This window comes from Pseudopipra pipra, chromosome 6, assembly GCF_036250125.1.
Source record: "Pseudopipra pipra isolate bDixPip1 chromosome 6, bDixPip1.hap1, whole genome shotgun sequence".
In the NCBI taxonomy this organism is placed as follows: domain Eukaryota; kingdom Metazoa; phylum Chordata; class Aves; order Passeriformes; family Pipridae; genus Pseudopipra; species Pseudopipra pipra.
The window spans coordinates 39579754-39596549 of record NC_087554.1 but is presented as its reverse complement, the minus strand read 5'-3'; the positions used below and the strand labels follow the sequence as shown (position 1 = coordinate 39596549).

The window sequence follows — 16796 nt, the reverse complement described above, 5'->3', positions numbered from 1 at the left end:
AAGAGAAGGAAGCAGATCTCTCTAAAGTCTACTGTTCTTACTTGCTCCCTGATGCAACAGTTTAGCTAGTAAATTGTGCTCACTGCATTGTAGGGCTTTGTTTCTACAGCAAGAATAGCAACCACCAAACTGAGATGTACTGAGCAGATCTAATCAGTGGGAGGAGATCTTTTTCTTAAGTTTTAATATTAACAAGTATTAAAATATTGGATGGCTTAAACACTCTTTTTAAAGCTTTGCATCAGAAGTGTGAAAATGTTGAATTTGAGAACTTCTTTGAGGAGTGGTTATAGGCATAGTGAGATCAAAGGTTCAAACAATCCTATTTTCATTAACTGGGCAAAATAGAATTAGTCCAAAATTATTCCACAGATGGCTATGGATAGGACAGATGTCCAGTTTCTGTCCTCTAAAAACCAGTTTGTGCTGCTTTTCTTGCTGGACAGCAGATCTTCCTATAACATACTGACATTTAGTTGGATATTACTGCTAGTGAAGAATTATTCAGAGAAGAAAAAAGGGGGGGTTTTTTGGCATATCTGTGAACTTGGGATGGTTTTTAATAATTTTATACTTTTCCAGTACTTTTGAAGAAATTGCATCATGTACAGAAATTTTTAAAAGTGCTTCACTAAGTCTACAAGAACACAATATGCTGTGTTGAATAACTACATACAGGCAATCTTATAAAACACTTTATTATCTTTCTTTCTTTATATTTTGGTTCCATATGGATATACGTAAGAGGCTAATATCTTTTTGTCAACTATAGTCAGGTAATACTTATTGGAGAGGATTAAGCATGTTTTTAAGAAGGTATAATAGCTGATTATCTCACTATATCTCTTTGGTACATATTTAAATGGATGGTTAATCAGTTATAGAAATCTTAAAAGCTGAATGTAAATTAATATAAGATATGAACTATTGTCCAAGATTAAATTGACCTATAAAGGATACCACAGTCTGCTTACATTAATATGAGTATACTTACGGAATTTATCTTTTTGTGCTAACTCTTCACTCAGTAATAAACATCTTAATGGCCACAATGAATTTGATTTCTCACATTTTTACTTTCTACCCTTGATAAATACTTGCCTTTTTTTCTTCATTTTTCATCTTGATTCATGTTGATACTCTTCCTTTTTTCCCCTTTTTCCTCTGCAAGGATATTGTCAATACAATCATTAAGCACTGCTCTCCCCAGTTCTTTTCACTTGGTTTGCCTGGTGCTACCATGCTTATTATGGATTTCATTGTAGCAGCAGGAAGAGTGGCTGCTTCGTCGTTCCTCAATGTAAGTATTCATCAGTTAATTCTCATCTGTGGATGAGTGGGAAGAATTTGAGAGAAAACTGAACAGTATTTCAACTTGACTGGGGTGTTAACTTGATCTCAGTATTCAGTGTAACGGTTTTCAAATACAGATAATGTCAGTGATTTATTCTGGAACACTACACATGCAAGTCCTATCCAGAAAATATGTGAAGAATGCAAAAATTACTGTTGAAGCAGAAAATCTTCTTTTACTTCAGAGTTCTCAGAATTGTGACTGCCATTTTTTCTGTACTTTAGCATATTTTAAAGTAAATGTCCATTTTGACCAAGATTTCATTTTAAAAGAGTATTTATTCCTCCATGTCTCTGCTATGCAATGACTTTCATGATTAGGCTTGAAAACTCAAATCTGCTAGCGTTTGCACTATTTGTATGTACTTGTGATATTGTTACTCAGGCAGATTCAGCCTTATATAGTAATACTGATATGATTACCTATGTGCTGTTGAGCTTGCATGATTGTACTCTCTCAAAGCTTCCCAATAGTTCCCTCCAACTGTCTGTGAGTTTTGACTGTTTATCCCATCATTTCCCCTCTAATCAGCTATGGAATGCAGCCTCCCTCAAGGTGCTATCCGAAGCCTCTGTCAGCTTCTTACACTGTAGCCTTTTCTGTTTCCTGTCACATCTGGTAATTTTCCACATCTTGTTCAATTAGCTGAACCTAAGACCTGAGCCTAGTTAGCAGCTCAGTCATTTCTCTGTAGTCCTAACAATTCCTTTGCTTCCTTTTGACTGTCTTCGAAAATGGGATCATGGGGTGTGCACGAGTAGCAAACCAAGGGGCTGTGGTTTACTAACTCTGCAGAATTTGCAGGAGAAAGGAAACAGCTAAACAGAGTTTCAGCTATTGTTCTCTTTTAAGGCAGCTAGAAATGTCAGCTTCCTGATTGCAGTAAGAATATATATATTTCTCCCCACCTTTTTTTCTTTTCTTAGGCACCAAGAGTTGAAGCACAGGTTCTTTTAGGATCTCTAGTTTGTTTTCCCAATTTATATCGTGAACTACCAGCTCTTCACCCAAATATTCCTGACATTGCTGTGTCTCACTTTACAGATGTTAAGGTAGGAATTTTAAGAATATTTTGCTAGTATTCAGCTAGTATATGTTTAATATGATGTTTTTCCAGAAAATACTAACTAAAATTTTAAGACCCTAAAATTTTTGAGAAATAATTTCAAATAGATTATAAGACTCAAGATCTCATAAAATCTTGTCCAACTTTATACTGTTAAACATACTTTAGAATTGCTATTGAGTTAATAATAAACTGTTTTCTTACGTTTATAAAAGGAAATTATGTGTTATCTCACCCTTTCAAGCCTACTCTCATTAGGGCTATTTGCGGGTCTCAGTTTTAATCAGCTGAGACTGAAGTTTGAGAGGCTTAAGATTCGTTATTTAATTTATTGAGAGTTCACAACTGGTGAGATCTACCTGCGTTCCTAGGGGCTTTAGAAAACTTCTGTACATCAATGTGTATAAAAGTTAGCCAAAAGGCAGAGATTAATGGAGACCTTACCCTGTATATCATGAAACAGCCTTGGCTAGTATGCCAGTATACTGAAACTGCACAGAACTCAGTCTAAGAAAGGCTCCCCTTAAGGTTTTAAAACTGTTTCAATTTAGGGAGAAATGATGACTTGAGAGTTGCTTTATATCTTGCTTTGGAGACTGATTTTGAATTTTTTCTTTCTTATTTCTATTATATAATGGCTGTTTATTTGAACTGTATTGAGGGCAACCTACAGCTTTAGGGACATTACACTGCAATTGAGTCAAATTCTTCTTGACATCATTCTTTAAGGCGCTGTAGTCATTTATTCTGCAACTAGTTGCAAATACTTTTAAAATTATTTAAATTTTTTAAAAATGCTTGTTTAAATCTGGAAGTAGTAGATTCTTTCTGTCATATCCATCAGCACTATTCACAGAAGCTAGCTTCAAGGAGTCCCTTATTGGTTTTTTTACCCTTGATATTTTGTGGAAATGTTTTGACAAAAATTGGATAAATGGTTCATCAGCAGAAATTAGGACAGAAACTTGTGGGATATTCTTGGGGTAGCACCGTAATGAGCATCTGGGACAGACTAGAAGTTTGGAGTAGTTGTAAGCAAACAATTCATCTGACCAGATCCTAGAGACTTAGCTAAGCAACACGTCTGTGTGCACTATAATAAAATTCTGATTTTCTGATGCTTCTTGTTATGGAGTTATGGGTAAATCAATGAGTGTTTTCCACTTTGTTTTAGGAACTCATAATTAAAACTGTGTTAAGTTCAGCAAGAGAGGAGCCGTCTGGTCCTGCACGGTAGGTCATATAAAAAGAGCTTCTAAATTAATAGATTTTTTTCTTTATTGGACTGTTTTGAGGTGGATATATTCGAAATCTTAAAGTAAAAGTTTGTGTGCATTTTATTAATGATTTTCTTCACCACAAAACTATGATCCACCATGTGAATTTGAAATTGTTTGTAATAGAGATATTAAAAGAATAGACTGGGCTGGTCTAATCCAATATCCTTTCTCTGATAGTGGCTGATAGGAAAGAGTGTAAATATGGGTAAGAGAATAAGCTGTATGCTTTCGCAGCCTACCCTGGTGTTCAGCTCAGGGATTTTCCATACCACAGAGGCATTTTTTTACTTTCATTGAAGACAAGACTGTTTATAAGGGGAAGGTATAGTTATTTTTTATTGGACCACATGATTTAATTTGAAAAACAGACAGAAACAATACAATGTAAAGGAGCTTTTTTTTTTTTATGGTATGGACAAGAAGCAGAAAATATTGAGCTAAGCATTAAACTGGGAATGATTGCTCTGATGCTTAAACCTAAGCATCTTCATCAAGTAGGGGACTTCAGAGAGGATAGGTATTGGGCTTCTATTTCTTAATCTGATCAGGATTTTGTTCCTCCTTACCCATCCTCAGAGGCTTTCACTTAGAGTCCTGCCTATGGGATCGGAACAGGAGTCTGTAACACCTGCCAAGGAAGAGCATACTTGTGTGCCTTACGTGTTTGGGAAGAATGTATATATATGTCTAACTAATATATATTGTCACTTAAAAATACTAAAAATACATACCTGAAAAACTACAAGCCTGGAAAGATCAGCTTATTGAACCTTTAAATATTTTGCTGGAAAATCAAGAGCAGTTTTCATTAGCCTACCTGTTTCTTCACTTGATCTGATAATATCTTGCAACACAGGGGAAGGAGGGAATGTTCTGAGATCATGTTAATTTCATTTTTCTTGTTCTTTACAAAACTGATTTCTGAAAAGCATAACACTTTCCATTTTGCTTTTGAAAAAAGTGATTTAAATCCACTTGGTTCATAATGTTGTTTCTGATCCTGTGGCACTGAGGCACACTGTATGGGCATCTTCAGTTCTGGCAGTGTGACTGGGAAGAGGAAGGGAACATCCCGCGCATCCCCATATCCTGTCTGGCTATGAGGGTGTGTGGATAGGAGCGGAGCATATGTGCATGCACAGCCTTTCAGAATGCTGAGTTTATGCTGCCCCCAAAATGCAGAGTTGGACCACTGTATGTAATAGCATTAAATTAAGATTGAAAAGGAATAGATGCCCAATGTCTCTTTGGGTTACCTCTGCCCCTCACCTTCTTCTGAGAGACAGAAGAGTTTGTCTTCATTGGAGGGATAATGATGTTACCACAGCTTCTGAAGCCTGGCTGCCTTACTCCTCAGTGGCCATTTATCCACAGTCCTTTTTGGTAATAACTTCTCTGATACCATCTGTTTTACAGCAGTACAGAATTCATAGGGGTCACACTCTGAGGTTGTCTTTAGGATCTGCATTACAATTTTGCTACATCAGCTCTGCCACTAGTAGAGGCTTAATTGTCTTTGCAATTTCCTAGGAGAGAACATAGGTCATAGCTGGTACTTGGAACATAGTACCAAGCTTTGTGTATCTATAGTAAGTCGGAGAGATTATATATATTATATGCATATATATACCCAAGCTATAAATCTCTGTTTTTTATCACTTCCACAGAGGCTCAGTGTTTTGGTTTTGACCCAACTAGTCTTCAGGGAAGTCACTTATCTGAAATATGTTCTACTCTCAGATCTCCATCTCTAAAGAATAAGAACTGTATTAATCAAATACCTCTCCTGCTGCTAACAGTCTGAAAAAGAAGTGACAGATTGATGGACTTTTTCTGCTTGTGCTCAGCAATCACAACCTTTACAGGCTGTGATTCTTTAATGATAACATTATGACCACATTATTACACAGTTTTTCAGAGACAATTCTGAATAATGATAACAAAACTGGCATTCTTAGTAGAAACCTCCCAGACTCTAGATATTTTGCACATCAGTATATCACTGGATGTGGAATGGTTCTCAGTAGCATGAAGAAAACTTAAATAGTAACACAGACTTAGAATTGTCTACTCCTCTGTATACTAAAGATTTTTTTTTGAGTCACTTTACACAAACTGTCTACAGTTATTGTTAAATATATTCTTATTTTCTTTTTGTCAGAAAGAATTGAAACACATACTATGGACATGGCAGAAGTGTAAGTTGCTCCACATCCTCTGAGGCTGGAGTGTGTTTAAAACATTCCTGGGAGTAGCTTGCAGTAGAAGCTTGTAGTAGTAAATTGTCCTGAAAATTTTCTCTAAGAAGAAAATTACAAAGATCTTAGATTATTCCAATACTTATTTAATTTTTACAGTCAGGTTGGATTTATGACCAGTATATAGGAATCATCTTTTCTAGTGGAAATTAAATTTTTATGTGTCTTACTGCACATCAGAAGATTTCTAACCATTTCCTTTCTTAATTGTGATCTATACACAGTATGCCCTTCAACTTTTCCTCCATATGCAATATTTCCCAAAGTTGTTTATTATTTTTATCACTTTTTTCGTAGATTCCATCAGTCTTGTTTTTATTCTAAAACTGGATTAATCAAAATGTACTGGAGGCAGTCTTGCAGTTATTCTCTCAGTGGCAATGTACAAAACAGGGTGGTTTTACACTACCATGTAGAATTGATTCCTGTGTGTAATTTTGCTACCTGTAAGCATTTTCATGATTCTGTGTAGCCTTAAAACCCTTTTTCTGCAACACAGGCTTCATAGCCACTTCTGTTTCTATTCTAGCCTATGATTTTTCCTTCCCAGGTGTAATGGTTTGCAGTTTACATGACCGGCTTTCATCTTGTTGATTTTGGATTGCTTTCTAATTTTACCCAGAGGATTTTGAATTCTTAAGTTTTTCCTAAAATATTTGCATACTGTGTTCTAGAAGATAATTACTAATGACTCAGAGATGGCTTAAGCTAGCTCCTTAACATTTTTGAACAAATTTCATCCGTATGATTTGAACACATATACCTAAATACCCTTTACCTTTACACTTCTATTTCCTGATTTAAATGGAGAAACAACAGAAGTTGAAGTACTTAATCACAGTATGTATACTGTTTATAGCATTCATTTACCCCTCCTCTATTCATCCGTATTTATTGTCAATCTAAAACAATGTAAACATCTATGAACAAGTAACATTTCCCTCTCTTGTCTCTGTGTCTCAGAAGCTCTAAATAAATACGAGCAACTCTTATGTTGGAACGGAGGAACCTTCCACCACAATTTTTACTTTGTCTTAAGAAAATATAAGAATTTCTCATGCATTGATTTCAGGTAATAGTTTTAATCAAAAAAGCACATAGAGATGCAGGAGTTCTTGATATCTTTTTGGATTTTTCAGTTACTCAGAAGGATGCTTCCTCTGTCCTTTCCTCTGCCTTCACCAGGGTACTTCAGATTTTTTGCTCATTTTTATATAAGTTACAGCACTGTAAAGGTTTTTGTGTAGTTCTTTTGGAAATACTAAAAACATATTTGTTGTTATATGTCTTTAGCAAGGCATAATAAATCATAAAAATTGCACATTCTTGTAGAATGTTTCTCAACACTTGTCCTCCCATGTCGTTCTACAGATGTGTTGCGCTTTGCAGCCTTGGTATTTGGATCTGTGAGGAACTCGTTCATGAATCACATCATCCTCAGATCAAGGAAGCATTGAATGTGATTTGTGTTTCTTTAAAGGTGAGAGACTTAAACTTTTACAATGTATATTGACTTGATGTGTAAAGATATTTTGTCTTTTCAAAGTCATGATCACATTTTAGCATCCTTATTTTGGTCTCATTTGCAATCCTTACAAAAGAGTGAATTCAGTTCAATTAGTGGATCTCTGAACTGTCAAGAGTTCTTTACCCTTCTTTAAGTTTGGAGGGAAAGGTGTGCTGGGAGATAAGATAGTGGATCTTTATCTTAATATACATAATTAGCCACTTTAACCTCTACACTTTGGGCCATAGTAGTTTGTCCATCACCCCATCTTCCTTTAATAATTCTTGCAATTCAGATTTCAGTAAAAGCACTACTATCTCTGTCTGGCTTTGTCCAGTTATACCCCTTCCCACATCCTGGACCCAAACTTCCACTAGGGTTTTCTGCATCTGTTTATAACTAGATCCAGGAGCCTGTGGTGGATTAACCTTAATTAAAGGCCAAACTTCCACCCATCCACTCACTCATTACCCCTCCTCAACAGGACAAGGACAAAACAGCATGAAAAATCTTATGGGTCAAGATGAAGACAGGGAGATTGCTTACCAGCTACCATCATGGGCAAAACAGATTTGAGTTAGGGAAGTTAACTTAATTTATTGCTAGTTAAAATAATTTCAGCAGTGAGAAGCAAAGACAGAATTTAAAATGTCACCTTTCCCAGCCCTCCCTTTCAGCTTCACTCCTTCGTTTCCAACTCCTCTGCCTCCCTCTACCCCCAAGTAGTACAGAGCAGATGAGAAATGAGGAGTTATGGTCAGTACACAACAGTTACTATCTACTACTTCTTCCTCCCTCCTTTCACTGGCTGCAGTCCTTCAGGATAAGCCTCCTTCTGTGTGGACTGTCTGTGGACTGCCCACAGACAGCCCTCAAGAAATCCAATGCTGCAGTGCGGGGTGCTCCAGTGTGGATCTCCTTTGGCATAGTCTTTTCCATAGGCTGCAGGGAAATCTCTGCTCTAGCATCTGGAGCACCTCTTCCCCCTCCTCCTTCTCTGACCTTTGTGTTTGCCTACTGTTTGTCATTCCTTTCTTTTTTTTTTTTTTTTTTTGGTTTTCCATTCTGTGCCTGTGTGGCATATTTACCCTTTCTTAAATATGTTTTCACAAAGTCGCCACATACTTGGCAGATGGGCTCAGCTCTTCTTTGGTGGGTCCATTGCAGAGCTGGCTGGAACCTGCTTTTTCTGTCATGGGGCAGTCCCTAGCCTTTTCTCACAGACAATCCCCTGTAGCTTCTCTGTTACCAAAACCTAGCCATATACACCCAACAGAGAACCATACAAAGACACTGGACTGCAAAGGTGTTGGAGTTTTTCCTTCTGCAGCATTTGTGTCTTCTGCCTAGGCTAGCCGTGGTTGTCCAAGTTACTCACATCCTGACTAATTGGCATCCTGGGCTACCAGTACTCTTAAAACCTCTGTGGTGCATTCTGTTGCCACTTTGCAAAAGGAAGAGGTCATGGTAGAGGGGACATTGGAAGGAATCCCAGTTTTGGGAGCCATCTACCATGTATGCAGAAAGTCTGTCCCAAGCCAAGTTGCTGCCTTGTACTCTTTGGCTACTGACTGAGCAGAGCATCCAGTGTAAGAGGGGACCAGGAAAGAAAGTGGAAAGGTGGCAAGTGCAAAGGCCAAGCAGAAGTTTTCCAAAGCTTCTTGTGCTCCTTGCTCACCTGCTCTCTTCTTGCCCCCACCAGCCAAATCCCATTATGCCCATAGGCTCACGACATTCTGTGTGTGTTCACTTCTGAGTTTGAGAGTCCCTGCATTATGCAGTATTGTTTCTTAGTCCTGCCTAGATATTTAGAAAGAAATGTAGAGTACTTATGCTGCATGCCTGGAAGGCACTGGAGGATGTTTAATTTGCTGTGACAGTGCTTTTCTGTACTTATTCCAGGAGCTGGACTCTTTTGGCTTTTTTTTTCTGGATAAGTGTTTTTGTTTTCCTACTATTTTACATCTTTTTCATATTTGTTCTTGTTTTATAGAGTAATATTTGTAAAAACGTCATTTTTTAGCATTTTGTAAATTTGCATGTTTGTGAGAAATAGCTTCAACTTTTCAAATATTTTCAATTTATTTCCATTTATTTTCAGAACCTTTCTATGTGCTCTTTGCATCAAAATTCAATAAATAGTCTACTCTTTGTATATATACACATTGATAAAAATTGGAGTACACCCGTTATACATGACTTCTGTCAGATGTTGCGGACTATTACTTTCTTTTAAGCAATGGTAATCTGAAAAATATCTTAGCAGATCAGCTCATCTCATCTCGTGATGCAGGTTTTGAGTCTACATCTAAAATAGGTAGCTGCAAGGCTTTTAGTATTAGACTCTAAATTGCAATTTCCTGTTTTGCAAAGTCACTCTCATTCTTTGCAGCTCCACTAATACTCTCTTCCAGGGTTTTCCCCTTGTTTTTTAATATCCCCTAACTCTTGCATTTTATCAAGTTTCTGTGCAGGTTTGATATTGGGCAAATGATGTTTTCATCTTGCTTCTGCAATTTATCAACATTTGAACTATTTTTAATCCTGAAATTCATAACGATTTCTCTTCTTTTTCTTTGATGTATCCATATCTCATTTTTACATAATTATTTCTATCTCATTTACGTAAAACGTAAATTACTTCTTGAATGGGAGAACAAAGATTTTTATATTTCTACTTTGTTTTGCTTTGTGTTGGCTAAAACATCCAAAGCGTGTTGGCTTTTTTCCTGTTCTGAGCAGTGGCATACATTCCCAATTGAGTTTAATAGTAAAATGAAAAGTTCATAAATATGTCATGGGAGAAACAAATTACCTCTAATTTGTTACCCAAGCAGTCTCCTGGCTACCAAGTAGTCAGAGGTTTGAACTTCCAGAATGGATTATTTTCTTATTTTCAGGAGAAATGAATGGATAGAGAGCTTTAGTCCTAGTCCAACTTACTGGTAAGTTCAGTTGAGCAAATAACATTGAATAGAAATGTTAGAAGCAATTATATTCCTATTTTTGGAATACCAGAAGCATATTCAGAGCTGCAGTTCAGCAGCTTTGGATATAGCTAATGCTTCTCCCAGCAATGTGGCAATACTGCTGTGTCTGCATTAACCTCTGCTGAAGTCTGAGCACAAAGGATCCTAACCAGCCATCCAGACCCCTGCATCTCATGATTTTGTTATGCTTCTCTTAAACATGCTGTAGATACATCACAAAATTCTGTTGTACAAGCTTAGTTGAATGAGAGCTAAACGTACATTATTTGCAAGTATGGACAAGTTTAAACTCATGATTTAATGTCCAGAAAGCAATAGACTGTTGTGGAGATGAACAGTATGGTAAGACTACCCTTCTGAGAAAAATCCTGAGAGTTAAGCAATGGGCAAGTGCCAGTTCATTTCCCCCCAACCCCATCAAGCAGCTTTTCAAAAACTGTGTACACAGTTTCACTACTAAATATAAAAGTAGTGAATTCTTATCACAGAATATGGTGAGATGGAAGGGACCCACAAGGATCATCAAGTTCAACTTCCGGCCCTGCACAGGACCATCCCCAAGAATCACACTGTGTGCCCAAGAGCATTGTCCAAACGCTTCTCAAACTCTGTCAGGCTTGGTGGTACGACCACTTCCCTGGGGAGCCTGTTCCAGTGCCCAACCACCCTCTGGGTGAAGAACCATTTTCTAATATCCAACCTAAACCTCCCCTGACACAACTTCAGGCCATTCCCTCAGGTCCTGTCACTGGTCACCACAGAGAAGAGATCAGTGTCTGTCCCTCCTCTTCCCCTCATGAGGAAGTTGTAGACTGCAATGAGGTCTCACCTCAGTCTCCTCCAGGCTGAACAGACCAAGTGAACTCAGCCGCTCTTCATACAGCTTCCCCTCAAGGCCCGTCACCGTCTTCATTGCCCTCCTTTGGACACTCTCTATGAGCTTAATGTCTTTCTTATATTGTGGCACCCAAAACTGCACACAGTATTCAAGATGAGGCCACACCAGTGCAGAGCAGAGCAGGACAATCCCCTCCCTCGACTGTCTGGTGATGCTTTGCCCGATGCCCCCTAGGACACAGTTGGCCCTCCTGGTTGCCAGGGCACTGCTGACTCATATTCAGTGGGTCATCCAGGACCCCCAGGTCTCTTTCTGTGGCACTGCTTTCTAGCATCTCATCCCCCAGTCTGTACAAACATCCAGGCTTGCCCCATCCCAGGTGCAGAATCCAGCAGTTTCCCTTGTTGAACTTCATATGGTTTGGGATTGCCCAGTCCTCTAATTTGTTGAGGTCTCTCTGCAGGGCCTCTCTGCCTTTGAGGGAGTCAACAGCTCCTCTGAGTTTTGTGTCATCTGCAAACTTGCTTGGTATCCCTTCTAGTCCAGCATCCAGGTCATTTATGAAGATGTTGAAGAGCACAGGGCCCAAGATGGAGCCCTGTGGAACCCCACTAGTGACAGGTCACCAGTCTGATGTTACCCCATTCACTATTACACTCTCTGCTCAAACCATGAGCCAGTTGCTCACCTACCACTTGTGTTTATCCAGCTGTGTGCTGGACATTTTGTCCAGAAGGATATTGTGAGAGAGAGAGCATTGAAAGCTTCTAGCAGCTTCTAGCAGAAGCCACCCCTGTAGCCCCCTCCCGCTACCAAAACACAGCCACAGAAACCCACTACATTCCCTCCAGTTTAGGTACTGGGCATGATGTTTCATACTGTGTAATACCCGTTTGGCCAGTTCAAGTCACCCTTCCCAGTTTCTTTTGCATACCTCCTCACTGGCAGAGCATGAGACAAGAAAAAGCCCTTGACTTAGGATAAACAGGACTTGGCAAAAACCAAAACACCAGTGTGTTATCAACATCCTCCTCATTCCAAATCCAAAATAGAGCACTGTAACAGCTACTGAGAAGAAATTAACTCTATCCTAGCTGAAACCAGGACAACATTCTTTTCAAGTGTGATATATTGACAGCTTTCTGAAGCAGATGAAGAGTTTGATCTGTTTCAGCCAATCCCCATATTCTTGATCAAAACTTCTTGCCTGATGCTCTTCCCATGAATAATAAAACTTGAGTGCAAAAGATTAGGTTTTAAATTTATTCATATTCATTACTTTATACCCTTCATCTTAATGTGAAATTTATGTCTCCACTGACTTTTATTCCTTTCTTAAATTAAAAAAAATAAAATTCTTTTCAACCAAAGAACAGAAAGGCTGCGTAAACCAGCCTTACAAATCATTCATGCGTTCATCTTCATTTTAGAGCCTGATGAGCTTCTTTAAAAAAAATTGTAAAAATTAAAAAGCTAAATGGTTCCTGTTTTTAAATAGTGAATGGCTGATTATTCAATGACTCTGGAAAGTCTCTAGGTCTCTTTCTCAGGTAATTTTTTCTTACATTCAGTCATCTGGATGCTCTGTATTAAGCTACTCCAGTTTGTCCACTCCATTTGTCTTCTCCAGTGACTTCGGGGGTTTCCTGCAAGCTTTTAAGGATGTTTTCAGCAATCTGGATTTGATCTCAAGTTCTGTAATCAAATTGTTATGCTTTCAGTTTTATTTAATTTTTTTCTGGTTGTCACTCAAGCTTGAGCATTAGAATCTATACCCTGCTTACTGTGCTCTTACAGAGTACTTTCACAGCATAAAGAGAGGCTGTCTCATGAGGGATAAAAAATAATGGTGTACTTGTCATAAGCTCTGGGAAGACTTGCAGATGTGAGGTGTTCGCTATGTTATTAATTAAAAGCTGACAATAACATGAAACTGCTTCCACTGAGAAACAGGGAAAGTCAGAATAAGAATTAACTACCCATTGTGTACTCTGGTTTCTGTCTCTGTGGATGACTTACAAGAGCCATTCATAGTCTTTCTTTATGCTTATATAGATACCATAAAAAGCGTTAATTAAAGCTTCATACACCATACTTTTCTTTATGCTTGTACCATTTCTTTTCAATGTAAAAATGGATAGCTCTGCTTTGATAAGAAGCTGACCCAGAACAGAGTATTCTTCCAGTGTATTTTCCACCTTTAATTTTTTGCCATTCAAAAATTTTATTCTGAAGTCTTTAATTTTCTGCTCAGCCTTCGTTGCCCAGGCATTTCGGCTTTCTTTAAGATTTATTTTTTTTTAAGGTCTGCGAGATGTATCCTTCTCTGAAGGGTTAGTAGAACTGGACTGAGTAAGAAAACAGTCTACAAAGCCAAGAAATTAAATCTAAGTATTTTTGCAGCATAATTGCCCCTTTCTGAGTTCAGAGGTAGACAGCCACCTTGCAGCACATACCTGTGACGGCTTCACTGCTGAATAAAGTGAGATTAAAACAAGTAAACTACTTTTTTAATAATGCAGGAATTTACTTGTAAAATTAACTTTGTCCATGTCGTTTGCTCTACAGTTTAATGTTTTAAAGCAAGTGCAATGAAAGTAGAAACCTCAGTTACATGTCCTGTGCATTAACAATTTAGGGAAACATATCCCCATCTTTTAATCTCTTTGTTTTCCCACTTAAGAGTGTGGAACAGAGTGTACATCTCCTCCTAAGGCTGGGAATTAATTGTACAAATGCATTCCCTTCTGCTTTGACCAGCACTGTAACTGTGGAAGGCAGGCTCCAGTGCAGCAACATTCTCCTGCCTTTAAATGATAACAGAGAAAAGCAGAGTTAAGCACAGAAGCCAAGGTGCATTCATGTCCATTCAAACAAGCACTGGACACAGCAGTTGCTAGCAAACAGCAGAAAAGTTAGTCTCGCATTCAGTACTATAGGCTGCAGTTTGGGTATGTGGCTCTTCACTTGCCTTGGTTCTCAGCAAAGACCTCTGATTTCAGAATTGAATCTTTGGGGTTTTTTGCAGTGATTCATTAATATTAAAAAGCGTTAAGTTAACACAAAATGAATTCTTTCTTCCTGGCTTCATGATATTGTACTAACCAGTCTGAAGTTAGTTAGGAGACCCCTCTCCCCTTTTCCTCATTGTATGCAACTCACTAGTTGTCTGCCCCAAACCTTTCATGTTAGCTGCTAACATTTGTTTATGAGTAAATAATTCCTTTTAAGTTTTCTGAAATTTAACTCTGTTCCCCTGGTAAATAAGTACTTAAGGAACTATATTTATAAAACTGTTACTGAAATTTGTGACCACCCTACCACCTAATGTACTCTTACATGAAATCATTTCATCATCGTTGCTGTGCTGTGTTCTCTTCTAGTTTCCAAATAAAACAGTAGCCCAAGTTGCCTGCAGTATGCTGAACATGCTGATACATTATGTACATAGACTTCAACTGTATCAAGCTGATTCACCTTTACGGATTATTCAAGTAAGCAATTTTTGTAAACTTGAAATTTTTAATTATTTTAAAGGAAACAGTAAAATATATTTCCCTGAAATTAAAATACTGACAATTGCATTTCACAAAATATTTAATTAGTATAAACATAATCTTACTTAACACTAGCAGTAGGGATTTGCAGCATACTTACTTCCTGACTCTGGTACTAACATGTAATGTGCTTGTATCATGCCTGTTTTTTCTCAGAGAAAAAATTACATGAGAATGTTGTCAATAAAGTCCAAGGTTTTTTAATATTAAATATCTTCAAATATGTTTATTTAAGTTTAGTGAGAAAGTGGTTACTTAAAATATGGATCTGGAATTATATTTTTCTTATCCGTTAAAGAGTTTCAGTTTAAAGCAAAAATAATTATTTTGTATATACTTCCCATAACAAGGTAAGTCCAAACGACAGAGAAAAGACAGAGATCTCCAGGTAACTGGAAAGGGAGTCATGTGAAAGCTTCTTAAGAGGTATAGCAAGCATTTCTTCTGGTCCTCTGCAATCATATTTTTGATCAAGTGAAAACAGGGTGTATACGAATTCCAACAGTTCTAAGAAATAATGGAACACAGCCCCATACACAAACCAGCATCAGATTCCTTCCTGCTCCCTATGAGTGTGTGGAATCAGTTTCTCTTCTTATCTGAATATTTGGGGTAGCTGTGTAATTTCATTGTCCTTAATGCACTGACGTCAGTCAAGCAGAACATATTCCCTCAATGTCTTCTGCAAAACTCAATTAAAAGTTTTTTTTATTTCAAAAAATTGGAAAAGAATACTGTAATTTGTCTCAAAATAAACTTTAATAGAATTTAACCATGAATCTAGTATCATGTCACGTTTACCTGCTTAAAAAATTATTTTAAATTTTAATATTTAGGTTATATTTTAAAAGAAATATGATCTGTTTCCCCAGATTCTGATAGCAACTATTACACATCTACTACCCAGTACAGAAGCTTCCTCTTATGAACAGGACAAGAGGGTGAGTATTTTTCATTTCTTTTTAGTATGTCAGTTTAATTACAAAGGTGCATGACAAAACTTTGTTTCAAAATTAAAGCTGTTTTAAATCAGGGATTAGGCTTTTTACCTATAATACAGTATAGTCATCCTAGAATTACAGCAATATTGTTTATCCAAGTGGAGTTCTGGTGGGAAAATATGCATTTAAAATTAATCAAGATTGATTGTTTTCAGTAATTAGAAAGTCTCCTTTTTCCTTATCCTCGGTGAACTTACAAGCAAATTAATGCAGAATGTTCAAACTTGTCTTATAGGGAAAATATACGCTCAACTTGTAGAGAGTACATTGCAAAACATTTACAAGGTTAAGATTTTTTGGTGTTTCCATAGTATGTATGTTCTTAAGAAAGATAGCCTGTAATGTTCAAGTGAATTTGATTATCATCATCCTTCAAAATGATTACTGTTTGTGTTTTCAATGGGTGTGAGTCCCCTTGCTGAGATCTTTCTTTATCTGGTACTCACATTAGTACTTTCTGCCTCCTGAAAGCTGTGTCTCTTCTGAATTATTTGGCTTTGCTCTGGGGCTGTGGGACTCAATGGTCATTTAAATTTGGGCACTTTGGTTCAGTTCGTTGCTGACAGCTCCGTCATTCTGGGCTACCATTCTCACAGGAGCTGGAGTTCATCTGTCGCTCATTTTGGCCTCCAGAGCTCTGTTTCACCTCTCGTCTGTTTGCAAAAAGTCAGGGGCTGTTGTAGACTACAGTCATATGCCAGGCTGCCACTTTTCCACTTAGGGATGCTTCCCATAATTGACAGTTTCCACGTGAACTAATGTTGATCATTGTACATCAAATACCATATAAAAAATTGTCATACCTATTTTGACAAACGTAGTCCTAACGGGTTTCTTAAAAATTGGTTTAATATAAAAAGACTCAGCCCTTGATCATTAGGTGTTTCCAAGAAGCAAACTTGTAATGCATAATGTGAAATGAGTGTTATGTTTGTGTCATTTTTT

The 16796-nt window shown here is 37.5% G+C and overlaps 1 protein-coding gene across 15 annotated transcripts in view; it reads left to right on the top strand.

Annotated features, from left to right (window-relative positions):
- The window catches only part of RALGAPA1 (Ral GTPase activating protein catalytic subunit alpha 1), a 135855-nt gene that overhangs the window by 60399 nt on the left and 58660 nt on the right, over positions 1-16796 (top strand). For all 15 annotated transcript variants that reach the window (XM_064658609.1, XM_064658608.1, XM_064658607.1 and 12 more), the window contains 6 exons: positions 1172-1300; positions 2281-2406; positions 3595-3653; positions 7330-7438; positions 14677-14787; positions 15723-15791. In XM_064658609.1, coding sequence (XP_064514679.1) covers positions 1172-1300; positions 2281-2406; positions 3595-3653; positions 7330-7438; positions 14677-14787; positions 15723-15791 — 603 coding nt within the window. The remainder of the gene's footprint in view (positions 1-1171; positions 1301-2280; positions 2407-3594; positions 3654-7329; positions 7439-14676; positions 14788-15722; positions 15792-16796) is intronic.